The sequence below is a fragment of the Rhea americana genome, unplaced genomic scaffold (genome assembly GCF_003343005.1).
Source record: "Rhea americana isolate MKP2758 unplaced genomic scaffold, rheAme1 scaffold_51, whole genome shotgun sequence".
Taxonomy (NCBI): Eukaryota; Metazoa; Chordata; class Aves; order Rheiformes; family Rheidae; genus Rhea; species Rhea americana.
In genome coordinates, this window is record NW_028186657.1 from 3,152,170 (window position 1) to 3,179,990 (window position 27,821).

The 27,821-nt window shown below is 48.5% G+C and overlaps 1 protein-coding gene across 2 annotated transcripts in view; it reads left to right on the forward strand.

Moving 5' to 3' along the window:
• The window catches only part of GRIA1 (glutamate ionotropic receptor AMPA type subunit 1), a 128,698-nt gene extending 117,643 nt beyond the window's left edge, over positions 1-11,055 (forward strand). For both annotated transcript variants that reach the window (XM_085317923.1, XM_085317922.1), the window contains exons 15-16: positions 5,625-5,759; positions 8,132-11,055. In XM_085317923.1, the coding sequence (XP_085174049.1) occupies positions 5,625-5,759; positions 8,132-8,320 (324 nt within the window). In that variant the 3' untranslated portion in view covers positions 8,321-11,055. The remainder of the gene's footprint in view (positions 1-5,624; positions 5,760-8,131) is intronic.
• The last annotated feature ends 16,766 nt before the right edge of the window (positions 11,056-27,821 follow it).

Genomic DNA, 27,821 nt, shown 5'->3' on the forward strand with positions numbered 1-27,821 from the left:
GATCCCACACATGTGAATCACGTGTGAATAAATGAGATGATTGGCTCATAAAGTCATGAGAACTGCTTGAAACTCCATGTGTGAAATGTATAGGCACAAGCCTTAAATCCATGAAGCTTTTAATGGGTGAGGAAGATGGCAGCGAAGAGCCTCGGCTGTTACACGAAAGGGCCGTGTCTCTGCCCCTTGCTCTGCGCCAGCCCCGTGTCTGCAGCAGCAGCGCAGCGTGCAGCAGCAATAGCAGTAAGAGGAGCCAACAGTAAAATCCACAGCTTCCCTCTCCCGCGTGCAGAGAGCCCAAGCGATTGCATTGCTCATTTGCTCTCGTTAACGCAGCCCAGTAAATCCCGCGGTGGCCTTGGCGATGGAGGCTGAGGCAAGCCGGGCCGGGAGCCGAGCACTCGCCTGCCTTGCCGCTCTCCGCACCCAGCGCACAAAACCTGCCCGACGCGGGGGGCGCGAGCCAGACCACGCTCCTCTCCTCTAGCAGCCGAGGCTCAGGGCAAAGCGTTGGAAGACGTTTCATATCCTCCCCCTACAGGCATAACAAAACCTTCCCGTTACTGTATATTGTTGACTTGAGCTTATTATGCAGTTAAAAGACTTTCAGAAAGATAAGTGAAGGCTAATGAGGAGTGGCGGGACGCTAGCAGGGCGTAAGGTCCATATCCRACATTTCTAGACAGAGCCAAGCACAGCCTTTGGGGTTTCCCAGGCAGATGGATAGAGTCCTCAGATTACATTTCATGCATCTAACTGACTTGTGTCCATCCTGTTTTTTAATCTAACAGTTTATCTATTTATTCCCCACATAGTTTTATCCAGAGAAATCCCTATAAAAGAAACAGTAGATATATTAGTGGGTTTGAACTAAAACTCCAGAGACGAACACTCCTGCTTTGCTAAATATTTGGATATTACCCCATTGCAGGAGGTGCTAGGTAGCTGTGCTTCGTGGCTGTTGAGCTAGGATCACCCCTGCCCCGTCTGCACTGCCAGACAGCAAGAAACCCCGGGAAATGTGCTGCACCAAGCAGCTACCAGGGAGGGCAGAGTCTGCTGTGTCCCCCCCACCCCACCCTTCTCCTAATTTTTTGGCAAGCTATGCAAAGTGCTGGAAGCTTAAAAGGGATGGCTCAGGTTGCCTGAGAGTAATGACAGGATGGGTCCTAGAAGTCAGGGCAGATGCATGTGAGTCTTGTTTCCCYTGAGGTTTTTACAAGGCAGTGGAAGAAAGGAAGGGGTTTTCCAAACTAGGATGGCAAGTTGGGCCTGCGTGCAGGGCAGCCCAACAGCTTCTGTGCCAAGGGACCTTCATCAAAGCCACGGGGATCCCCTGCTGCTCTTCACCACTGGCAAGAATTGGACTTCTGTTAAAAAATTGATAAAATCAGGGGAGGTCAAGAGGGAGGTGTCAAACCCTGCTACTGCTTTGCTCTGCCTTTGTGGTGAATTGGCTGGTTCTCAAACCAAATGTGTCTGTTCCTGCTGGAGCCTTATCCCCATGGTGGCCGTGCACAGGTTTGCACCCATGCCCTGGCAGTCCCACGGCAGCGCACAGTGTCAACACCAGCCAGCAGCACAACATCCTTCATTGCTGAGCTTCAAACCTTCCCCGGAGAAAGGCTGCCCAGCCTGTGCTGGGAAAGCTCCCCAATTTCTGCAGCACCCTGYGGCCACCACTTGCTCCTGGGACAGCTCATCTTCTCAGCAGCCCCTAGAAACTGTGACAACTCGAGGTGACATCACCCCATGCTACAGATGGACTCCAGCTTTGTGGCGATCAAGCAGGCTGCCCCACCAGGAAGCTGGGGCAATTTATCCTTACCGCCTTTCAGCTGAGGRGGATAAATAACTGTGAACAGGATGATGGATATGGTGCCACCATTTGGGAGGAACAGACGGGAAGGTGCYTGGTTGCTGTGGCAACAAGGCCATGGCTTTCAGAAAGATGGGTTTTTCTTTCTCTTTTCACTTGCCAATCTTTCCCCCCATGTCAGCACTGTGCCTCTGCGGGAGACGAGCAGTGACATTTTATGCTCCCACTAACAAGCTGGTTCAATGACGGGCAGCTCTGCGGGAGAGCGGTTGGTGTCACCAAGCCCAAGCAAGGAGCAGGAGAGGTTCAGGAATGGGCCTGCCGGCCTCCCAGGCAGTTAGCACAGATTTAGGATTATATTTGTATTATTTTGAGTGTTACTAAGCCAGGAGCCTGCACTGGAAGAGCAGGGAAAGCCTCGGCTGGGCATGCATCACTTCCTAGCCTTCCTAGGAGCATCTGGTCCTTTGGCCACTGGGAGAGGAAAGGAAGCAAAAAGGAAAAGAAAAGAAAAGACAAGACAAGCAAAAAAATCAAGCAGCACCACAGGAGCTATTTCATTTCTCAGCCTGGCTCATGATAACAAAATTTGTCATTAGCTGTGTCCCTGTGTTTTTGTGTTTTCTTAGCACCTACTGAAGCTGCCTGTTTCCACTACAGAGGCGCTCTGGGGGACAAATTATTACAGTGGCAGGAGTGAAATATAGCCTGTCCCCTCCCTCCCAGCAGRTTTTCCCACTGCTATGCCATGCTGAACAGATGTTTTCCTTGGCCTTCCTGACTGCTTGAAGAGTCAACTTTCAGTTCACCTGAATTGTCGCATTAATAAYAATAATGATGATGATAATAAGGCCACTGCAAATCAAACGCAAGACAACTACAACATCTTGAAGATTAATAGTTTGAAATACTGGTGCAGGCAGATCTCCTTGCCGTTACAGATGGCTGAGAAAATCACCTATTGCAATGTGACTCTCCAAGCCAGGGGCAGAAATACCAAAGTATCATGGCCAGCAAAAGCCCAAAGCCAGATATTCCCATGAGCAACAYAACCCAGGGAGCCAAGTTTCCCAGGAATCTGTGGCTGCAAGTCAAACATCCATGTGGAGTCTCTGATGCCTAGTAAGGATTGAGCCAGTTTCTTTCACAGAGAGCACTAATATGATTTCTTTTCCATGTCACCCTTTTTCACAAAGGTCCCTGATGACTTGAAGATCTCCATCATTCTGTCATATCAAGTTGATTGTATGGGCTGAAAATTAACAGTAAGACACTGACAAATAGGTGGTTCCACCTCCTTCCCTGTCCCCATCCTTCCTCCAAACACAGAGCACATGCTCATCAGCCACTYTTCATTAAGGAGCTAGGCTAAAAGCATCAGATTAGGATGTCAAGGAGGGTAGCCCATTCTTACCATCTTTGTMTCTCCCTCAAGCTGGTACAACCCCTTCAGACTCTGAATCTGAAGAGGCAAGGTACACGACGTGTTATAACCCGGTTTTCTGAGAGTAATTGCTTTGCTTTACTAAATCTTTGCTAAAAACCTCTTTAAAAGTTTCAGCTAGTTCTTAAAAGTGACTCYCAGTAATCTGTAGAGAAGAGATGTCTGAACAAAGGTACAATCAAGACTAGGAGAAAAATRCATGAAGGCAGATTATAAAAGACCAGATAAATAATCCTTCAGATAGGTAAGAGGATATTTGCAGAAGCCTCTCATTACAGAGAGCACATCAGACACATCGACAAGATTACAGACTGACCGGCATGCAAAGATTATCCAAAGGAAAGCCAAACCTGTCCACCAGCGGAGACCATCACACTTCCATGGGAGTAACACACGTGGTGACATCAGTGAATCTCTTAGCAGAGACGCCAGTCAACAAAGCATGGAAAGGGAAATCACTTACACTGGTTTTTCCAGTGACCAAAACTCTGCAGGGGTGACCTCTAACCAAAATGCTGCATTTTTCAGCAACAGAATCAGAATGGAAGGTTTCTCCCCCAGGCACTGGAGACCACAGCGAGTGCTCCAGCTGGGCAGAAAGCTGTGCCACTTTGTATGGGCAGTGGGGTCAGCTGAAGGGRAAGTAATAAAAACCATTTTTCTAGCRTTTCTAAATGGAGCCCTCTATTTTYCCTYCATAAAAAAGAAAAAAAAATCCCACAAGGTTAAGTCGTCTTCAGTTATGGAGTTATTTTAGTTTTGAAAACTGAAATGTTTTCTTACTTTGAGGGTTAATTTTTTTGCCAGTSAATCCTATTACTCCAAAAGACAGAATCCTTTTGCAAAATATACTTGCCTGAAAGCCAGTGCTGGTGCCTGCTAGTGTACTGCCAGATGGATGGCTCTTGAACTGAAGCCCTCYGTGCTCATGTTGCTTTCAGTTTTGGACCTTCTTGTATTATTTTGACATCACTCCACTCTATCTTTCTGCTTCCTGAAGCCTTGCCCTTCCCCAAAAGTGTGGGTTGCTTGTTGTAAAACTTGCCAAGGAAAATGAGTGAATCAGCTGTCCTAGAATGGCAGGAAACGGGCTGTGCCACCAACCAATCTGCGTGTCCATCAAGTAGCAGGGATCATGAAGAACCACACAGAGGCTTTGTTCCTAGATGCACACTCTTTGAGAGGGCATAAATATTAGTCTTCAATTGTGTGGCTGCTCTCAAATGATCCTCACGCAATTTTCTTTTCCTTGCCTGGGGGCTGAGGACAAGCCCAGGGACTGGGACTGACAACACTGGTCAAACCCTAGTCTCTCCAATAGCTTTGCACCAGCCTGCTGTGCCTGCCCTGGAGAACCTGTGCTCAGCAAATAGATGCTGAGTCAATATTGCAGAGCAGTAACAAGGATGGAGCAAGGAGCCCCATCTGGGTCCACTGCAAAGGGAAAGCATGACCTAGAAATAAGAGCCAGGAGCTGAGACAAGTTTTGGGGTTCTGCCACTGCCCAAAGGAATCCTAATGCCCCAGCCTCTGCCTGGTCAGCACGGAATAGTGGCGAGAGCTGCACACTCGGGCATCAGAGTTGTATGTGGGGACTCAGTTTCCCTGATGGTGAAATGAGTCATTCTAAGACTTGGCTCTTCCCCAGAGAGCCATGAGGATTCATTAGGCAATTGTAAAATCAGAACGTAGGTGCGAACTGTGAGTAGCTGCCCATTAATAACCCTATTTATTGAGAACCAAATAATTAACTTAGACATGCATCAGCAAGTCTTGATTACACATGTAATAACTACCTTGTTACATAGAAATCAAATGAGTTTCTGAGGACAGCTCATCTCGGGTATCACCTCAACCTCAATATTGGAGAAGGGAAAAAAAAAAGGAAAAGCAGCCATTTTGATGTGTTGCTGAGCAACAGAATTTGCGGGGGAAATAATCTAGGAATGAGGGAATGAACATTTCCAAGAGAATGGGTTATTTCAGGCGAGACATCAGGGACAAGCAAATGTCACAGAGGCAGAGAATTTTTTTTTCTCCTTTAATCAATAATTTAAACTAGACATTTTGGGTAAATAAGCATTTAAGTTTGATGATTGAAAAACAGAGATCCCAAACCTTTACAAAGAGTCACATTGCTGAAGAAATGTTTRTTTGTTTGTGTGAGGGAAACATTAGATTTATTAGACACTGAATTAAAAATTGAAAATGCTCTTAGAAATGTCACATATTATAGAGGGAGATGATATAATGCCAACTTTGCTATATTGTGCACTGTCTTTTTCAGAGCAATCTCATATTAATTTTGTTGTTCTCCTCCCCACATGCCCTCCCTCTCCTCCCTTCTCCTTTTTCTTCTAGGACAAGACGAGCGCTCTGAGTCTCAGCAATGTGGCAGGGGTTTTCTATATCCTCATCGGTGGGCTCGGACTAGCCATGCTGGTTGCCTTAATCGAGTTTTGTTACAAGTCCAGAAGTGAATCAAAGCGGATGAAGGTGGCAACCCATTCCCAGGCCCTTCACACCTTTCTGATACCAGCCCAGCTCCAAAGCTGCCTTCAGAGATGGATGCAGCCCAGACCATGGCTRGAAAGCCGAAATCTAGGCATAATAAAGTGACCRTATCACTTGACTTGTTAGAAMGGAATAGGAGCATCAGAGGAAGCTRAAAGAGGGTCAAGTGTGCCAAAGTTGTTAGCAGATGCAAAATCAGATGTGTGGCATAATTCTTGTTCAAAATCCAGATACAGATCAAACTCATAGCACAATGGTAGCAGGAAAACATTGCTATTCCTTAAAATTAAGAAAGCAGACCATGGCAATCTGTATGTGCAGCATGGCTGAAGTCTGTTGGGGCTGATGTGATACAGYGACTACTACAATAAAAATATCCAAAAAAGTCCAAGCAGTTAACAGCACGATAAAACTGGGCTAGTGCAGTAATGAATCAGATCATGTCTCACCCGTTGCTGACACCCTGCTGGCACCATTACACATAGGCCACACTGCTAGATGCACAGAGCATTTACCAGATTTCTAGCCTTTAGCCCCAGATAAAGAGTTTTTGCAAGTAAATGCCCTGGAATGGGRCCCCTGGTGTTGCGGGTCTCCAATTTAAGAATATGGATCTTGCTTGCAGTGGGTCTTTTCATCACTCTGACATGGTCTTGCAGAATGTAGTCCTTATGATCCAAGAGTTTTGTTTCAGCCCTGAATTCTGATGTGCCTAAATTTTGGAGTGCCATGGCAAGATCAGGCTGGATTAGCTTTGGGAGCTGTGGGGATACATATTTAAAGAAGCATCTGTGCAATGAGTTCATCTTGACTCAGCTAACTGGCAGTGGCAATGGCTGCTAAGGCATTACTATTCTGTATAAAGGTGCAAAAGGATTTGTGTAAGAGTAATACATCCCTTTTCTTCCTCCCCTTGACCTCTCCTGTGAGCATGGAAGTCAATGTAAGCATGCAGAATATGAAGTGAGTTTCCTAAAATTCAGTGAGACTTTTCACTTTCCTGGGCCCTGAAACATACTCAAGATCAAAAGGAAAAAACACAATCATTTATTTAGTTTTTATGTCACTATTTCACAACACGCTTGATGTTTTATCATCAATAATAACATTCCCWATTCACTGAAAATGGGCAATAGTGCATTTCCCATTGAGGTTCAGAAAATTCTACAGGCAATGAAAGGTACATTGAGCACAAGGGTAAGATAATGTGTGCAATTAATGTCCCTGAATATAAAAAATTAAATTATAAATGTCTACAGTGTAAAGCTAGATATGTCACAAATACACTGAGCAGGAGTGTTGGCATGCAATAGTTCCACAGTTCTAGTCCTAAGCAGATGCTGCCTGGTGTTAGTTTCCTATGTTGCTCCAAATGACCTGCTAATTCATGGAAATGTTAGTTTGCACTGCTCTTGCCCCATTATAACCAACCACTGCAAGGAAGGACYATTTCTCCCAGTGTTAGCATCTGGCCTAAGCTGGTCCCCTTGGCTGATGCCTATCGTCGGTTGGCTGCTCCCTGAAACCATTTAGCAGAGCCCAGGCAAGAGCCCAGAAAGACAGGCGAAATCCCCCTCTGAAAGGTTTGATATCAAGCAGCCATTTCAGCACCTTGGATCTGCTCAGCCAGGAGGGACCCATGGCTGCCCTGGGCATGGCAATCCAGTGAGTGAGTCTTTCTGACTGGCTCTTCTGCATTATCTTTGGATAATTCTTCATAAGGACATCCCATTCTAGAGAGGATGACAGTGCCTCTCTTTAAGGTAGCTTAAAAGCAAAAGCAAACAGACCAAAAGGATTTGATCTGTTAGCTGAATTCTTCTAAACAAGTGTTTTTCATAGATTTCCAAGAGTGAGCAAAACTTTTGGACAGTATCTGGAACAGGAAGATGAGATTTGGGTTCCTAAATTAGGTTTGCATTTCCTGGTTACCTCATTCATCACCGCAGACAAAAACATAGGCACATGCTCAACTTTTCCTGTGAGGAAAGTTAAACATACTCTCGCAGTGAGTCAGAGTCCACCATACATAATGGTACTGGAGCAGCAATTGCGTATCTATGGGGGAAGTGAATATACTACCTCTGATCTGATCCAGTGTGGCTATTCTTATGTTTCTGGAGGTTTGAGTTGTTTCTGCATACCGCATGTATGCTTTATATCCCAAAATACAGCTGAAACATTTAATTTTGAATCTAGAAGGGATGCAAATTAACAGAGCAGATGCAGCAAGCAGGACTGCAATTGGAGGCAGAAAGAGAGAGAGAATAGTTACAGAGACAGCATCGCTTTGTATTGCATTTTTTCCAACATTGCTAAGGACAGGGGGAAACCCCCCCGTCCTTCCTAAAAAGGGTTTTTGTTTAATCCCACAGCAATCAATCAATGAAGCCATACGGACATCAACCCTTCCCAGGCCGGCTGCAGCAGGAGGCAGCGGAGAGAACGGACGTGTGGTCAGCCATGACTTCCACAAATCCATGCAGACGATTCCGTGCATGAGCCACAGCACCGGCATGTCTTTGGGAGCAACGGGATTATAATTGGTCTTTGACCATTGCCTGGGTGAGAGCAGGGGCAGCCCAACTCCACCCCCTCCAGAGCCAAAAGCAAACCCAACACCAACAAGACAAATGACGGTGACAGAAGGAACAATTGGATGGATCTTCTTGAGGAAATCAAATCTATTTCCCTTTTTATTTTGCAGATAGATCCACTGGCAGGAGAACAGCAACAGGTCAGGTCTGTACTGCAATAAGGAGAATGTAATGGGATTTAACAGACTCATGAACCGTCCCTGATCAAAGAACCACTGGAACACTAATGAGGACTATGCCATTTTGTTTTAACTTGGTTGTTAATAAGTCTTAGTGTGTGCAATATATATATTTTTTCTTACTAATTCCTGTGGTGTCAGGGTAACATCAGCCCTTTCCCCCTTCCCTGCTCAGCCCTTTAATCTGGTTTAGTTTGGGATGCAAACCATAATGTCCAAGCTACTAACAGCAAAAAGAAAATCCGATAAATGGCAAGCTGAACCCCCTGCAGGGCATCAGCATTGACCCCTTTTGTCCATCATGATTCTGCCTTCGGTTTTTCTGTTAACTCGAGTGCAGAATTACTGCARCAAGGCACAGCTGTGAATAGCTCTCCCTGGAAAAGGAAGGACTTGATGCAAAAAAGAACCTGAACAGAAACACRAGGCTGTTTTACAGGGGCTAAGTCAAGAGTGAGTTTGGAAATCCAGGTAACAAGAGGACAGAGTGATAATTCTTCCAGAGATGATGAGTGGCAGTTCAAGAGAAGGATCATGTGCCTGGAGTGGGGAACTTCATCACTGCAGACTAGAGCAGATGGTTGGTCTAAGATCATTACAGGCTACTGTTTATGGAAAAGAGAAGGTAAATGCAGCATAGCCCTCATGAGCAACTCTCCTGCCTAGTCACTGGGAGCCAATAAGCAATTGTGAACCATTTCTTCATTGCTTAGCTTTGCGTGTGCTCCCTTTTTGGTTGTCACATGAGGGACCCACCTCAAGCCAGGAACAGATCATCTCAAGAGCATCCAGTTCTAGATGGCTGCCTATTAACCAGTAAAATATGCTAGAAGTCATGGGGCTGCAATGGGAATATCCCTGTCTTTTTGTTCTGAAATCCGTTTACGACATTTTTCTATTTAAAAGGGACATTTTGTAGATAGTTGGCCAAGACAGTTTCCTGGAAGGAGCTACGAGAAAATCCTATGAGAATTTCATTCAAGCGTCCATGACATTTGATAGCATTGGGGCTGATCAGGCTCAGCTCCCCAGTGAAGATGTGGCCTGTACTTTGGGTACGAAGTCAAAAGCAGCTGATTCCTGCTCATGTGTCTGTAGGGAGGGGAAAGCATTCACAAGCCAGGAAAGCAGGTTGTTGATCCCAAATTCAGCATTGCAGAAACCTGCATGGCTGGACAGGCAGCTAGGAGTCCAGATGCAGGCATGGAGATCAAAGGGGCAAGGATGGTTTTCTGGTATTGCACAAGAGATTCATTCTGTGACTCATTGGCATGGACAGACGAATGTTTCTCACCCCAGTGGGCTTGAAGCACCTCCCAGCAGTGAAGGATTCCCAGGGGAGCACCYGAAGTCAGAAGATCTGCAGGGCAGGGCGTGCGGCTGACCCACTCACCCTTGACCCATCTCACAGATCCATTGCCGATGGCAGATAAAGTTCAAAGCATCTCACAGGATCCAGCAAGGATCTGTCTGGGGACAGAGCTGCTATTTGGAGGGTTCTGAGCTGCTTTTTTCTTTTTTTTTTTTTTTTTTTTTTTTCCATTTTTCTTTTTTTCCTGTAACAAGAAGGTGCAACTTAGCAAGTGAGGAGCTGGAAAAGGAGGCAGGTGAAGAGGAAGTCATGCAGGCAAATGACTGGCACGAGCTGATGAGGAGAATCTGTCTATGCAGCTGTCCATAAGTGTGGCTAGAAGCTGCCTGAATACCAGTTATCCGTTAGTGTACAAATGTCTGCACAGAGCAATATGCTTACCACCTTTAACACCAGCCTAGTTTGAAGTGTCTGTTCTATTTATCCACTCATCCTATGACCACTTTTTGGAGACTGGCAAGTCAGAGTCAAGGTCTTAATCTCAGGCACAGCATGTCTTGTGCCAATATGTTTTCCTCCCCCCRTCACTGGAAACCTTTGTGATCTCTATCTGTCATCTCCCAACACTGTCATCATCCCTTCCAAAAAGCTCTTCAGGTCACTTTTTGTTGGTTATCATTATTTTTAATCTGTTCTTTTCTTATTTTTGACTTCAGTTCTATGTAAGTGCTAGCCTGCCRGAGGCATCCCAAAAGCTAGCCTGCTTCTGCGCCCAGCCCCCCGGCTACGTCTCCTGCCCCAGCCTTCGCCGCGGCTCGGCCCTGGCCGCAGCCCCGCACTGCCAGGGGCTGCACTGGGAGAAGGATGCCAAGACCCGCCCGGCCGCAGCGCCCGGCTGCCTCCAAAGACACTAGTGCCTTTGTGGCAGGTCCCGGGGAGCCCTGCCGGCAGCCGCACGTGGGAAACAGTGCGTCTGTGATAGGACTGGCCACCTGCGACGACGTGGAGATATGAGGAGCAGTCTTCAAAGGCTTTTGATTCATGGAGGGGTTAAAAAAGAAAAAAAAAAGAGGAATAGGACAAAAGCGTGGAAAATGTTAACTTGTAATATGTATTTTTACTACACTTTTCTTAAAAATAGAGTAATGGTAAAACTCTTAAAGACATTTTTTCTCAACAGGAATCCATATTTAACAGTTTTGGCTTTCATTAAATTTTGCTCTTTGGTACCTGGATCTTTTATTTAACAGCTATATTTGTTTTAACTCTCTTTTTTATTTTCTTTTTCTTTTTTTTTTTTTTTGGCAGTACTGCAAAGGATTTTGCTTGATCAAATTCAGCAATACTTTTCTTTTCACATTCTCTTTTTTTCAAGCAACATTTTTATTGGTATTTATTATTTACACAAAAATGAAAATACGAGTTGGAATTTCAGCACCAACGATCCATGAACCATTTTTCATACCTGTCCATGCCGTTTTGTGCCAGTGCTGGATGTGTGGAAATGAAAATGATGTTACCCCTCAGGCAATATTAGCCAACCTGAATCAAACGAGATTTCCTTGATTATTGCTGTGTCTGAGTTGTGAACAGCAGCCAAATAAACTGCTTCAGGTTGAAATTGGGAATCTATCTAGTATTTACCCAAGAGTCAGGAAACAAAACATTCACTGGGTTCGAAGTTAAGGATTTTCCTTCTTGTTTGGAGTTTTGTGAGATTAGTTTTCAAGAAGGGCTATCTGAGGATTTTAGCTTGTTTTTACAAAGAGAGAAGATGTAGTCAGCTCAGCGATAACTGAGAACCAGCACTGGTCCAAAAATCCTCTCCCGTTTTGGCTTTCCGAGGGGCTGCCATGCTGTTTCAGCGGCTGGGGCATTTAAGATATTCCTAACTCATTTTTCACATGGTTAAACTGCTAAATTCCTCATCAAAAAGTCTGCTAAGTGGAAAGGAAAGTAGGATTTAAAGAGATTGGACATTTATGCAGATGCTGACAGCTGCTGGGGTTAACTGCAATCATTAATGTCTCGCTCATGTGTAGCGCCTGGTGTCACAGATCTGGAAGGACTTCCCTTCCCCATGTCATCCCCCCCATTTTACAGCCAGGGAGACAGAGACACTGAAGTGCCTCGGATCAGGCATCTCGGCTCTTCCTGCAGAGCAGTGGTTATAGATCCAGGTCTCCAATGTTCAGGAAGATTTTTTACCCGCTGGTAAGTTTTAAAGATAGGGTCAGCAAGGGGCAGAATTAATTCATTTTGAAAGGGGCTGCAAGCCCTCAGCTGTGAAGCACAAGAGACTCCCAGCACATGAGGCCTGAAGGTAAGATTTTTGAGGATAGAAGATGTTGTATCCGTCCATTCTGGTCTTCCACACCTGCCTTAGGCARCCAGTGCTGCACTGTAGGCTTGGATCCTGTCTGAAAACACTGTGAGCCACCGTTCAGTCTTGCCTCCCAGTGCGGTTGCAGAGATGCACAAGAAATGTTCCTTTATGCCTTGATAAAAGCAGGACAAAATCCCCTCATAGTGGTAAAAACAATGTAGAAAGCTTGTAGGAAACAGGACCACATTCTCCAGCAAGGCTCAAAAGCCATATGCAGCGGTTGAGGAAGCTGAAAGCATCGAGCCCTGCAACGCAGCAGGTGAGGAGCAGATGCACAGCCCAGTTTGTCCTGTGATCTGAGGACCATAACCCCAGCACGAGGGCACAGGCTGATTTGGCTGGACTTGTTTGCCTGAACCCCTCTCTGCCAGCAAATGCGAGGAAAATTTACTTGTCTGAGCTCAGTGCAGGGATGAGGCAGGGCTGTGAGCACACACAACAGTGTTTGCAGTGATCCAGGGGATGTCACCAGCCCCTTCAGCTCCAGCACCTAAGTCCTTGGAAAGGTCTGTGAGTCTTGGGGATGTCTGCACTGTGAACGCAGGCTCCTACTGGGCTTTTAATGAAAGGCACAGTCACTCACTTCTCACACTGCCCAGGAGACTACCTTTGTGCRTGTTAGCAACTAACATGTTGTTCCACCACAGAGACGCATGTCAGAGCCTAGATGACCCAGCCTGGTGACGTGTGGTGCCCTGGGACTCCTCTCTGCCCACGGACTTAGGAGAAGCCGCTCATGGTTCTGGGCTTTGCTAGTGAGGTTGCTCTGGAGCAGCCTGGTGCACTCTGGGGAGTGTGGAGGAGACACAAGTCTTCAGAGCCAGGTGGCCCAGTTACTTACTGTTCCAGTAGATGTTGGCCACCTCAAACACAGACTGCCTTAGTGTCTCCATGTTGCTCACAGACACAAATCAATTGGGCAGCACTATCACTGCTCTGGGGTCTGGCAGCCCACCACATCTCTTGTGCCTGCTCAAACAACAGCARGGACCTAAGAATGTCACAGTGCCACACGCAGTGGCCCATCTGCCCATGGCCAGGCAGTGCTGTCAAGGACAAAACCAACACACAGACCCCGGCTCAGGAGGTGCCAGGCAGAGCTGCTTGGGCTACAYAGAAACTATCATCATGTCACCTTAGCTTCGTTGCAGAGATGAAGCTAGCTTCTTCYGCAGAGCCACTCTGCTCCTTTCCAGACACGTAGTCCCAATGGCCTGAGTGCAYGTGAGGGGTGAAGTTAGTGTGCTCACAGCTGGAAAAGTATGCACATGGTGGCTGCCTCACCCCAAATAGCTCCATGTCAGTTTATAGCTTTAGCCAGCAGATTAACCTCCCYTTCCCCTGGGATGGCAGCAAAGCTGGGACTGCAGCTCTGCACGGGGGACAAGGGATCCCGTGACCCCTTACACTGCTGTTGGCCAGCAGGGAGTCTGTCTGCAGTGTGGTGCTCAGGACTGTGCTGTGCTGCAGGGCCCCGGCTGTACCCCGGGTCACTGGAAAGGGGGTGGCAGAAGTGAGGAGCGTTGCATTACAGAAAAAGATTTACAGATCTGATGAAAAGCGATGCACTTTCAGCAGTCATCAGGGGGAAGGCGGCATGGATCTGTTCAGGGCACTCGGGCACAAGCGCTGTTCTAGCAACAGCTTCTTATAGCACATTTGCCTCTCTCCAGGGTAAGAGTAGAGCTAGTATTCATCAGCTAGGAAGAGTGAGATGCAGATACCATGTGAAACTTGGGTGATAAGGTTAAGTGACATAATAGCATGTTACTCAAAGGCCTAATGCCAAGGCTTGTTTCCTCAGCAACAGGACCGTACTTGAAAGGAAAGAGAAAAAATTAGAAGAAAAGCAAATATAATCATGTTCCTCRGTATAATCAGGACAGATTTACAGGAGTCACAATGGGGCAGCAGAGCCCTTTTCCTGGGAGGACACATCTTGCATGCCGAGCGAAGAGGAGCGCGCTTGGCCAGCACTGCCCCAGGGCCCAGAGGCAGCGCCCAGCAGGAGCGCCCAGCACCGCAGCAGCTTAYGGCAGACGGTAGATTGTGTGTTGGGCATCTTGGTGAGGGAAGGGGATGCAACAGGGGGCCACAGTCTTGCAGAGCACCGAGGCACCTGGCTGTGCCCTTAGGCTGACGTTAGGCTGGTGCACGCTTGCCCTGAGGCGGCATCGCTGCCYGGGGCTGGAGGGCAGGGCTGGCTGCGGGAAGGAGAGAGAGGCTGGGCTGCTCCTCAACCTCCTCTGAGCAGGTCACCGGGGGAGCCCACCCGCCGGCATGTGCAAGAGGAGAACCCTCTCTGGAGCAGTAAAATGCAGTAATTCTCCCCTCTGAAGGGGATAYTGAGAAGCTTAATTAGCTAATGTTTGCACATCTCTCTCATGCACTAATTATATGGTATATGCACGCGCGCACACACACGCACACCTGCGCGCGCACACACACACACACATTCCTGCAGTTATTAACAGGAGCCTTTGATGGCCTAGAYCAGCTGTCAAGGTACCTTTTGATTCCTAAGGATCAATATGGTATAATGTAACAGCCACAAAGTATGTTCATTACTCTGCTGGGATGGTTTAACATGTTCTCCGGATCCCTTTGGCAGTAATTCCTCCTCTGTTGTAGCTGGCATCAGAATTAATGGCATGTCGTGTTCTATAAGTCCTGACTTTTTAGATGAAAGGTACACCGTGTTGTTCGTATCAGTATTACAGCGTAATAAATCAATGCTTTCCTGTTGGAAGGATTTCAGACAATTTCACAACTTGCTCTCAGGAAGTCAAAAGACAACCTGTCTGCCAGGCCACGGGCCGATGAAAAACTGTTCCATAGAAAGAGAAGGAGGAGGAAGAGGGGAAAAAAAAAAAAAAAGCTTTCATTACACTATTGATACCTGCTACATATAGGACTCTGATGTCAACATAGCATCTGTTGAATAGCTCCTACTTACCCCACGGACAACACTGAAGGCTAGAACTGGGTCCTTCATTCTAGTACTAAACCAGAAGTTTTTTGAAATACAGTATTTTATTTGGGGAAAATGCTAAGAGCCTCTCTCTTACCTGTCTCACCATCTCAAGGCTTCATGAGGCCCTGCAGCACAAGGTGGTRCATAGCTCAAGGGATTAAATTCCCAAGGCCAAGGCAGTTGTAGACTAGCTGACGGTAGCCGGGAGAAGGGGACCCAACACAATTTCACTTGATCAAACACTAGACAAGAGTTGAGCTTCTGTTCTGGTTGCTGAGTCCTAGCACAAATGGCTTCCCATTGGCAGAAAAAYAGCAGCAAAGGGGAATAGGAGGAAAGAGAGGTGCTCCAGGACACAGAGACCCCGTAAACCACCCAAAAGCTGCCCGAGACTAACTATCCCAGCTTCTTTGGCAGCTGCTGCCCAGAGCTTCCAGTGCAGTTACTTATGTCTTTACAAAGTAAAACTTAAATTCCCCTGGTCCCAGGAGCACATGCATAGGACGGGAAGAGGCTGAACTTGAAAGGGGAGCCGTTTTGCTGCCTCAGATCAGCTCAAACTGTATGACAGGCTTTCCCCACTTCAAAACCAATGTTGTTAACCTTGAAATCTGCATTATTAATATTTCAACATGAGTCCCATCAGGAGCTGCCGAAAGAGCTCTCCTGGACTCGTGACAGCTCGTCCTGTTTGATTCTAATCATATATGAATGCATGAGTTAAGAAGACATCATTAAAAGTACATTAAGTTTAATTATGCCAGCAGCCGCAGACAGTGGGAGCATCGGCTTAATGCAGAATGCATAATTAGATCAGACCTAATCCATTAGATTCGTATTTGTTAAAGAAAATGTTCCTCATCTATAAGTGTCACTGCAAAGCAGCAATCAGGAGGAATGGCAGCGTTTTGGGGGGCTACTGACCTCCCCCCCCCCTTTCCTCTCCCCATTGCCTCAGACCCTGCTGTGCACCGCTGAGCTCTTGCTCAGCTCATTGCATGATGCATTTAATGAAAGTGCACACAAAAGCACAGCGAGAAGCCCCAGCGCTCTGCCAGGAAGCCCTGGGGAGGTGCTGGGGTGGTTTAAGCTGTTCCTGGGCCCCGTTTCCTCTATGAAGAGCTCCCACTGCTGCAGGTCTGCGGTCGCAGGTGAGCACCCACTCCTGGGTGGGCGGTTTCCCAGCCGGGCAGGACCAGTCCAGCCACGMTCAGTGGTGGGCATGGTGGGTTGCAGCCTGCTGCTGCCCTTTCTCAGGCTCCAGCCACAGAAAATTTGCTATTTTCACCCCTCAGCCTGTTGTGGGCTCAGTAAAAGCTGCCAAGGATGGTGCCAGCAGCACTCGTCCACTCGCCCGGGGCTCGATGTGCCTGCTTCCCTGCTTCATCCCTGCTTCCCGCAGCTCCGCTGCGCCCGGCGAGCCACTGCAGCCACGCGATTGCCATCGCGATCGCTCGGGAGCAATTTCCACCCGCATCTCCCRGTGCAGCTCCCGCGGCAGCCAGGAGCCTCCCCGGCCGGCAGCACCGCTGCTGCTGCCTTCGAAGGGCGTCTCCCGGCTCGCGGGGTCCCCAGTCCTGCCCGGGGGCGATCTCGGCTGAGACCCCCTCCCTGGCCAGAGCCAAGCCAGGCCGGAGGAGGGAAGAAGCCGAGGCCGTAACAGAGCGGACGGCCGACGGCTGCAGGCTGAGCCCAGCGCCGTCGCRGTTCAGGAGCGGACTGCGAGCACGGCACTCGCGGGCACTAGCCGTGGCCAGCTCCAAAGGCGCTGTAGTTACTCGTTAGGCCGTAACAGAGGTTTCTAGGAAGTTTTCTGAATAAATCAGCTGCTAACTTGGGGTTGTTTTAGTTCTTTTGATTGAAAGAGAGAAAGAAAATCCCATTTTATCCGTACTACATTTCGTCCTTGCCCCAGTTCCCATTCAGCCAGCTCATGCCACGAACCTCCCCGGCCACCTCCGCCTGGGCTCCATCCTGGTCCTCGTCCCCGTCCCAGAGGAGCCGCAGCCGGGGCAGCCGGTGAGGGCCACCCCGAGGTGGGYGCACAGGTGAGCTGGGCTGCGCCGGGCCAACAGGTGCCAGCACCCCGGGGTCCCTCCTGCCTCCTGCGACCCTGCGGGCTCATCCTCGCTGAACGGGTGGAGCAGCTCCGGGTTCTCCAACTTTTAGGGGCTTTATTTGACAAACAGCAGCATCAGCATTTCTATTTTCAGCTGAATAAACGAGGGAGAAGCCTGCTCAAAGGCTCTTGTGGCTTTCTTTCCCTTTTGTGTGCAGCGATGTTTCCATTCGCTGGGACCGGGAGTCCCGCTTCGGCTGAAAAGCAGGAAGGGACGCGGCCCGCTTGCTTTCTCCTAAGAAGTGGTTGATTTTTAGTGACTTGTACTATTAGCTGCCAATGTATTTTTGACTGCAGGGTRGAATAATTGGATATTGGGAGAGACATTTGAAAACAATACAATAACATAAGGCCTTTTAGAGAAAGCATTGATCTTTCCAAAAGGGCAGTAATTGATATTTTTGAAGTGAGCCTCATGTGCGTGCATGTTTGCCTGYACACACGTGTGCATCTGTGTGCRATCTAAAAATAAAACAAGCACAAAGAGATCCMAGATGAGCACAGAGAGCRGCTCCCTGGAGACAGAAATGTCAGRACCTTTGCATCCTCRCCCCCCCTTCGCTTTAGTGTGGTAACCCATCCGGCAAGATGAAAGCGCAACCCATGGCGCTGCTCTGTGCTTTCCCAATGAAAACAGCCAAGCTATTAGGATCACACTCACTGAGTGCTCAAAGGGCACCAGTTATCCCCTAGTTACCTAGTTAACCCCTCTGCGACCAGCCTGCCCCGGGCAGCTCGCACGCRGGTGAGTTGCCTTTGCTGCCCTGGCCGTCACAAGCAGCATTTTCCCAGGACTTGTCAGCAGACTTTACGCTCCCACAACCATTTCCGAGCACCCAGCAGGATTCAGCAAGATGCTGAATATCCCGTCCATGCTGCAATACACTTTGACAGGATCCTGATGCAGCTATGTAACTGCAGCCTGATCAACAATTAGGTTTAGTTTAAAGTGTTTTCTCTCCGGCATAAGAGAAATCTCCCCCTGCCCCCAAYCATATGCCATCTTTTGTAGTACATTTGTTGATCATCCAGAAAACGCTAAGCAAGCCGGATCATTTYCCCAGTCACACCAGGCTCTTCCATCACAAGAAATGGCACAGAAACAGCTGCTGAGTCCCTCTCTCGAAGAGGGAAACTGAGGCACAGAACGACGCTCATGGGTTCGGTGGCTACACAGGGAGTCCAGGCAAGGAGACAGGTCACAGCCAGGTCCCCTGGCTCCCAAGTAGCCCCWCCTCCACTGCCAGCTGGGACCGCTGTGGCAGCCCCTGCCTTTCCAGGGAGCCCGGAGTTCGCTGTTCCCAGACACACAGGGGCATGCCCACCCTGCAAACCCAGATCCTTCCTTCAAGGTTTTGGGGCTGCCATGAGTCCATGCCAGGTCRGAGAAGGAGGGAATAGCCAGTGGTGTGATGCTATAAGGCAAAAGAAACTCCACATCAGTCTCCCTTTCTTTCTGTTGTATATCTTGAAGGGACAGAAACATTACTGTAGAAAGTAATCTTAAGGCTTTTATTAAAAAAAAAAAAAAAAAAAGTAAAGCCCAATCTGTGGCTTTGCCGTAAGTCCAGCCTGCTGGGTCATGCAGTCGGCCGGATTTCACAAAGCTGCACTACCTCCCTCCACTGGGACACAAGGGCAGCTTTCCAGGGCAGGGGTTTCACCCCCTTCCCAAGGTTGCCTGGTGCCGCACAGAGGGCCACATACTGCCCTGTGCAAAGGCTGTGGCTGGAGGCTGCTGCAGAAAGGGTTAACCCTCCTCCTCCTCCTTCTCCTCCGCCCCCTTCCCCCCCCCAGCTTTTAGCTGCAAAATGAGGCCAGGTGGAGGGACCTGGGTGGTGTTGGGAGCATGCAGGTAAGCTAGGCTGGGYGTGCTGGGAGGATGTGTGCCGAAAGGACAGCAGCAGCTCTTGGAAGGGCCAGAGGCAGTCTGCTGTCCTGAGGTAGTGCAGCTTCTGCAGTCATTCCCTGTGTCCTTGCTCTCTTCTCCTACTCTTGACCCTGCGGAAGAAGTGGGACTCGGTTGTACCCGCTTGCTTGTAATGCCCCAACTGGGAGTGGGGGAAGTGCTGTTGGTGCTTTCACCTTTCTGGGTGTTGAGCTTGTCTCCAAGCAGATGCTTATAGGAAGAAAGCTTTCTTACAGGCCATGGGACTAGCTGGTTAATCCTGTTGATAGCAAGTTCTTCAGCTGTTGGTAGAGCACACAGGTGAGGCTGCTGTGCAGAAAGGATGGGATTGAGACTAGAAAAAGTTAAGAGAGACCCTGAAAACCACTGAATGATGTGCCTTTTGGCTCATAGGAGCATGGTGCAACAACCTGCAATGGGGAGTAGGCTAACTGTCAATGGGACTTTGTATATGCTGAGCAGAGGCAAAACTCAGAAAAATATGAGCTCAGCCAGAAAAATATGAGCTCAGCAGAGTGAGACCAACTACTTCCAAGGTGAAGAATTACCTCTTGGTAGTTACACTGCATCAAACAGGCTGAATTTTCTCTCCCTAGTACACAGTGCTATCTCCAGGGAAGAATAACCAAATTCATGCAGGTAAGAGGCAAGCAGGACAAAAAGCACCATGTGCATGCCAGACTAATTATGTGGTTTGTTTGTTTTCTGGAAGATGCTTGTGTTTCTAAGTGAGGAAAGTGTGGCAGGTTTAATGTAAATGAGCTTCACAAAACCATTTGATTTTGTGASGGAAGTGACTGACAACTTTTCTTACATAGTCCTCATTTTAGCTAAAGTGAGACATCTAAAGAGAAGATAATGAGTTGTACTGCAAAGCACAATYGGATGGAAGGGAAGGTATATATGTACTTCCCTCCAAGAATTTATCTTGCAACTAGTGTTAATTCTGATAGCACAGGAAGAATTGAAAGATTTTGAAGTTTGCAGAAAGACAGGATGAAAGGCAGTAGTTCAACATCATATATTTAGGGACTGACTGCAGGATGGGAGACAGCAGAAAAAGATCTGGCTATACTTTCTGATCTCTGCAAGAGGACAATACAACATAACCGACAAAAAAGTCAAATGTATTCAAGGATCACAGCAATAAAAAGTTCCAGTTGAGGAAATCCAGCTGCATAAGACTGAAAATGTCATGCATAATTCTTGTTCATCACCATTAAGAAAGCTGAACTAGAATAACTGGGAATTCAGCTGCCCAAGAAATCCTTTACAGCCCAGTTTGCTCCTGCCTACCAATGGCACAGTGGCTGCCAACTACCTAAGGGCACTTGTGCATGAAATGCTTTCTCCATGCTGTCCTAGAGGTTTTTAATACCACTTCTGAGGTTCACAAGACCTAGGAACTGAGGCTGGGACTGCAGACTTGCTATGGAAAAKGGCAGGAGGACTCTTTCCTCCCTGTGTTAGATGGCCCCAAATCTTCACATTGAAAATGGTTTCCCAGCCTGCCTGTCTGCCTGGCAAATCCTGAAGTTTAAGCAGGGAAGAAAGTAAGGGGCAAAAGAYGGAGTGAGCTGGGAGAAGACAAGAGAGAGCAGAATAATAGTACAGACACGGGCACGTGACGAGCCGCTTGTAGGGAGCTCYGATGGGGCTAGCTCCCAACCAGCACCGCTGCAAGACGCAGCAAAGCCAGGTTGCACGTTGCAAACGTAACGCCGTGCCGAGGAGGGAGCGGAAGGGGCCGCGGCRCTCCGTCGGTGTCGCAGGGGTTACTTTTCTGATCTTAATAAGCTTTGGCTGCTCCCTCCGAACGTGCCGGCTCCCTTCRGAGGTGCCAGTTACGTAACTGTACGAAGCGCTGCTCCAGCCGCCGTTGTTCGCATTTCTTGAAGGTGAGAGAAAATTTGTACGAGCACCAGGTTTGCTGGCTCYGAGAGGCGCTGGGCTGAGAACAGCCCGTCTCAGAAATACTACTCGCGGCGCTCCGAGCTGACACGTGGTGCACTGCCTACGCCTGGCAGGCAGGCAAGGAGGGAGGCTTAAAAGCGTAATTTGTACGAGAATAAAAAGGCAGCATCTTCGTGCCAATTGGTTTGGAGGCAGAGARGTGCAGCAGGGAAAATATGATTTAGTTTAGAGGCTTTGTCATCCCTCCAGTAGAGCCTGGCTCATAATTACTGCTTTTTACCACTTTGAGGCGGATTGAGCGTTAAAGAGTGGGTTGTTTTCCACGGGGCCCTGATACACAAATTGTGGAGCAGCAGGTTTTAGCTGCTGAGGAGCTCCCGGACGCTGCTGGTGAGGTGGGGGCTGACCCCTCTGGCCAGGCTAGGTTCTCCTCACCACTCTAACAGGGACCCACAGAGCAGCTCAAGGTGGGATCTGCATGTCCAAACACCCCCTCACTACCATGGTCCTACACTCCTGAGTTAGAGGTCAGGCCAGGAGATCTGCCCTCCTGGGTGATGTGAGAGCCCAAGCCYAGCTTGTGAGGACCAGGTGGCATGGGAACCACGGCAGCTCCCTTGGCAGTCAACTATTGCTGGGTGGCAGCAGGGCCCAGATCATTTGGGCCTGAAAAGCTACAGAGGATCATTCTGGTGCCATAGGGTGCCTTCCTTTTCATCTGTGCCTTTCTTTCACCAGCTCAGTGCTTTGCCCTCCTCCCTTATCCTCTCTCTCATTTGCTCATGTAAATGCATTTTWAAAAATGAAGAGAAAAGCCCCAAGCTTTGAGATCCCATGGTGCATTCATAAATGGGTGTTCTGGACAGTGCTGCAAAGGGTGAAGGATCCCAATGGCTAGTGAAAATTGTCCTGATCCTGTTTTTATACGGCACGTACCTGCAAAAGCCACCCAAAAAGGGGAAGAGGAGTGAGGAGGAAGATTTCTTTGTATCCAACTTTGGGTCCCAGCACTACCCATCAGGCCCTGGAAAAATGCTCTAGCTCTAATTTACAGTTAGAGACACAGATTGCTTTCTCTTCAGAGATGAAAGCAGGACGCCAAGCAGCTGAGCGAGAGGAACTTCAGAAAAGATCACAGCAGTGCGAACTTCCCCCGCTCCTGCACTTGAGCAAAGCCCAGCTGCGGAGCCGGCAGAACGCAGCCTGCCTCCTAGCGTGGCAAGGGCCAAATGATTGTGATAATTGCTCTCCCAGCAATACACTGACTACGTACATTTAGGTTTCAATTAATTTGCTGGCTCTAAATGAACTGCCTCCTATTGCTTTCAGCAATCAAATCTTGTTAATTGAAAATAGTGTTTATCTTATCTCTAGGAGAAGGCTGGACAAAAGTAGGGCAAGGAAGTCCAGTGCAAAGGTAGCGTGAAGTAAAAGTGGGGGGGGGGGACAAAACTGAGGGAGAAAAGCAAGGAGGGTGGCTACACAATTTCAGCACAATTTCAGGCTTTTTTTTTTTCCTGCGGGGATTCAGTGCTTTCTAGGGGTCCTGGTTCACTGCAAAGTTTTCTTCCCATCTTGTCTCACTTGGTCCCACTTTCAGCAGGGTTATGGGTGCTCCAGTTGGCACAGGCTTGTGCTGTGAGGGCAAATGAACATTGGGTTTAGCCCTGCTGCCCACTCTGACAGCTCAGTGTTGGTGGTGGCCTGCTGGAGCACAGGACACAGCTCACACCWGGGTTAAATCAGAGCACCAACAGCTGCATTTAATGCACAGCTCGGGGCTGGGATGGGGTGGGCTGAGCTCTCTGAGGCTCCTTGCAATACAGAAGGTTGAATTTTTCTGTCATGGGAACGCAGCTTTAGAAGAAAAACCTTTCCTAGGCCTGGAGGCTGTGACCCCACCTTGGGAAAACAAAACCTGGTCTTGACAGTCCTTGTGTTCATCGTTTAGGTGACAACCTTGAGTTGTGAAATCAKGTAGATCACAAAGCATTGTGGCTTCTCTCACAAAACAAGACCTGATTTTAGCTTTCTGGACTTCAGACAAAAGCTTGGTCCGTGACCTTTAGGGGCTATGTGACTACAAGGGAGCAAGAAGAATGATAAAGTTATTCAATTTACACCTCCTGTTCACTTAATCTTTTTTCTAATTCAGCTTGTGCTGTCAGGGGCCTGGGGTTACGATTTTTGATTCCTTGAGGTTAACAAAATAAGAAAAGCCGTGTTTTTTTTTAAAAAAAAAAAAAAAAAAAAAAAACATGCTGCATGTTGCCTAATGCTTTTGTATTTTTGTAGACCAGAGTCCTTTTCCATGGCTTGAGGAGGATCTGTGTCATGCCCAGGAAAACACCAAGCCCAGAAGGGTAGGTAGATATTTGGTAGCTGTCTAACTCTCCGCCTAGCTCCCTGCCCTGGCTAACACGGCAGGGGCATGCATGGAGCCGCCTAGCTTAGTGCAGGACAGGATTGCTCCATGATTTTCCCATATAGGGCTAGAACAAATGTACCAGCTCCCCAAACAAGGCAGATAACTGTTTGGAAGATTTTTCTTGGAAAACATGACCCTTGAAAATCAAAAGGCTCCAGGTGGACTCACTACCTGACACACCAGGGGCAGGGGAGAGGGAGACGCAGCTCTGTGCAGGCAGGCTCCCTGCTGCCTTGGGTCCAGTGTAAGCTGGTGAGCCCAAGCTGCTTCTAAGAACCAAGAAATGTCTCTGCACTCTTATTCTGCACCATACAAACACCTTAATTTTCACAGACCCTGCTCYGTTTGCATGGTGCAAGTACACCCTAAAGGACACCCTCCATCCTGCCTTTAAAACCAAACAACCTCAAAAGGCCTTCTCCTACTCCATTTCCCAAGGGAAGCTCTTAAAAAGTTATAATAACAATAATAAAAAAGATCCTTAGCCAGGCAGTCATGTACCAGGAAATTATCCCATACCTCCAAGTAAAGATGCAAAATGAGTCCTCAAGATACGGGGAACTAGCATAGGTTTGGGTTTCATATATTTTTCCCTTTCTTGGTCTGATTACTTAAAATTCCTCTGTGAGTTTCCCACCAGCTGAACCTAATGTTATCTCATACATACAGTCGTCATCTCATTAAAGGCAAATCAGAGAAACTGACTTCAATAAATTTTAACACCCTGTGTGAAAAATCCAGCAATTAAGCTTCCTGCCCCTAGACCTTTGAAAGTGGCACATGGCAAATCCCCTTCAGTCTCTAATAAGTACAGCTCATCAAAGGCTGGTGGCATGTGGGGGTAGGAGAAGAGTCAGAGAAGGAAAGAAATAGGAACATTAATACTTAAAAGCAGACTGAGAGACAAAAGATGACCCTCCATTTTTCATCCTCTTTCCCAAAACTGAGGAGAGAATGAGCAGCATTAGAAGGAAAGTGGTAAGCCCTGCTCATGCAGGAGTAGCAAGAAAGGCAAGGTGGAGGTGGGTCCTGCTAGGCAGGAGAGCACACATCACAGCACAGKTTCCCAGAGATGCTCTGAGAATAATATTTACGCTCCAAGTACCTTTCTAGCATGACTTTTGTTGCTATTGTTAATCTCCCCACACTGAATGTTCTGGAGCAGAGCAAACTGTTATCAAGTAAGTCCATGGACCAGGTTGTCTGCTCCTCTGTAGACCATGGGGAAAGTATCCTAGAGATAAACTTAGCATCAAGCGTGGAAGAACAGGTATTTCTGTTCCTCATTACCACCCACTGATAAAGCTGTTGCTGTCAGCTGGACAGGAGGGATGATCACTCTTAGTACTGTCCATCTGAAGAAAAAGTTTTCAGTTTTTTTGGTTGGATGGGTTCTGCCRCCCAGTGCAGGACCACCCATCTTTTGATGGATGGGGAAGAAACAGGTTGACTTTATCACTGCTAAAGCTTGGCCAGTGGGAGGAAGATACACTAATCAGGAGTTTTGCTTTTTCACATTCAGATGTGGAACCTCTCAAGAGATCTGGGTCCTACCAGTTCCTTCTGGAGCTTAGTCAGGTTTTCTAATCTCTTGAAGACCACATCTTCCTGGTCTGTTGTAAAACAGATGATAATCTTCATTCTATCCCCATGGAAGATGTCTGTCCTATCTCAAGAGTGTGTGAAGTAGCACAAAGCTCTCAGAAGAAAAGCACAAAGTGTCTCTGTTGTTGTTATGACTTACTTTGACATTTTTAAATCTGAGGCTAAAAGCTTTCTCTTTTTATTCAAATCCCTTTACTACCTGGTCCTTCCAGGGGACTGCAAGACATAGTGAAAGAAGGAGGGCCGTAACAGAGAAATCACTGTTTTTGTGCACAGCCAGGTGAAACACAGGCAGTGATGAATTGATGATGGACTGGAACTCATTAGCATAAAAATCCTCAGATGCCTGATAAGACTTCTCCTGTGAGCCTGCTGAAGTGATAACAACTCTGAAAGTCGCTTCTTCAGAAGAGAAATAGCCATCCAGGGACTATTGATTTGATTGGATTGCAATGAAGCTTCAACTCAGACCCAAAATACATTCTGCAAAGCCAACAAAAGTTTGCTAAAAGACAAGACTAAGACAGGAGACTGTGTGAGGCAGCTTGCCTTATAAGCAGCACCAGGGTCAGGCAAAGTGAGATGACTGGCTTCGGCTCAGAATGGATAGTGTAGCAAGAGGAAAGACATACGGAACCTGCTCTGGGCAGGCTGAAGAACCCAAAATGATGCAGAGCAATTGAAAAAGAGAGAGCTAAAAGYAGGGCCTGGGTAGATAACTGAGATCGCATCACCTCCTCGCCTACAGAGRGACGGACACCTGGTCAGGCTCCACACTCAGCACCTGGCAGCTTTGTGGRGCCGTGTACCCATGGAGTACAGAAATGCTGCAGGAGGACTTCGTTATTGTAGGCTGTCGATCCAGCCTTCTCGGAGTACCGAGACCTCTCCTTCCTGCTTCTGTATATGGATCCCTTGAACATTTTTTTCCATTACTGTCTGTCTTGCATTTTTCACTACCTAGAGATGTGATCTCACTAGGGTAGGCTGCGCTCCTACACCAAAAGGAGATTTCTCCCACCTGCTCTCCAGATGCAAGAGGCACACGGATCTCTGACAGCTCGCCAAGGCCTCTGCGAGGTGCTCCCTGCCAGATCTCAAATCTTCTCCTTGCCACCTAATGCCCGTTCTTGTTTGGTATTCTGTTCTGTCCCTGAKATTCAAGAAACTTTTGTGCCTCTTAGTTTTATGGGAAGATATTCTTTTTTTTTTCAGTTGGCCCCTGTTGACACTGAGGTCAAAGAAGACAGACCATTTTGCTAACACTACACCTACTTTGTGYGCTTTCAGAAGCAAAACCCTGCGTATGTGTGTTTTAGGGGGGAGGGCAAGACAGTATTTTTCTTCAGAGGAATCCTTGAATTTGGGCAAAAGGATCTCACCCAAATCCTGTGCAAACTTGTGAGAGGCTGTGTCCTGACCACCAGCTTTGTGCAGGGGACACTCTTGTCCTCCCTGGAAGCCCTGCAGAGTCTCTCCTTGCCTTTCCTGTGCCAGAGGAGACTGGTTTAGGGAAGAGCTTTCAGTCCAGCTCAGCGATTTCAGCAGTCCCCGAGGGTTCACACCAGCAGGGGTGACGCTCAGCGCCAGTGGTGCTGCGCCCTGTGCTCTCACCACCTTTGGCATCGAGCCAGACGAGCAGCCTCRGCGCGCTCGTCCTCCGTCCCTCCCTCGGCACGAGCCGTCCCTTGGYGGGGAACAGCAGCCCGAAGACCTGCTGGTGCACTCGCGGGCCTCGCACCGGCCCCTCGAGCTCCCCTTCCTCTGTGGCTGAAACAGCATTTAATTTCCAAGGCAATTTGGCTTTCGGGAAAAAGCAATCTCAGCACGCACACGCACACATGCACACCCCCACCACCACCCGCTGCCACGTCTCTGCAGCATCCTGCCTTGCCCTGTGTCAGAGGAACGGTGCCGCCCATCAGCCGCCGAGGGGGAACGTAACGGGGAGCCCCGAGGGCTGAGCAAGGCTGCTGTGTTTGATGTTTGCCTTTTATATTTATTTAGTCTCTGCAAGAGTCCCTTTCTGCGGAGGAGCGATAAGCGGCCGCGTGGTGTCCTTGGCTCCCTCTTGCCCACCCTGCTGGCTCCCTCAGCCTCCATTTTCTGCCAGGCGCCATCTCGTTAGCACATGCCAAGAAGCCCCCGCGTACGCCGTGCCGGGCGGCCCTCCCTGCCCCGGCCCGAAATGCCACCGGAGCACCGTGGAAATAGCGAGCAACAGCTGCGCTCAGCAGACCCCGGTGCCAAAGCAAGACGGGGGAGAGGGACGGGGATGGCTCAGCGATACCCCACAGAAGACATGCATGGAGATGCACCTCCAGAATTAAATCCCCGCTGCCCTCTGGCACAGCCGGGCTAGGTACGGCCTGCTGTGCAATGCAATTTAAACAAGTCTAATCAAGTCGGTTGGCTCTGTGCGCCCGCAGTCTGCAGCGAAAGGCCGATGCGGTGCGTCCGGAGCCAGGCGAGGGGCGCTGGGGGCTGTTCAGCCGYGCACATCCCGCCCGGCACAACCGCTGGCTCCCCGCACACCTCCTGCTCCCTCTCCCGGCCCACCGCGGCCGCGCAGCTCTGCCAGCCGCGGCCGGGCAAGAAGCCGCGCTGCGCGGCCCCCGCCC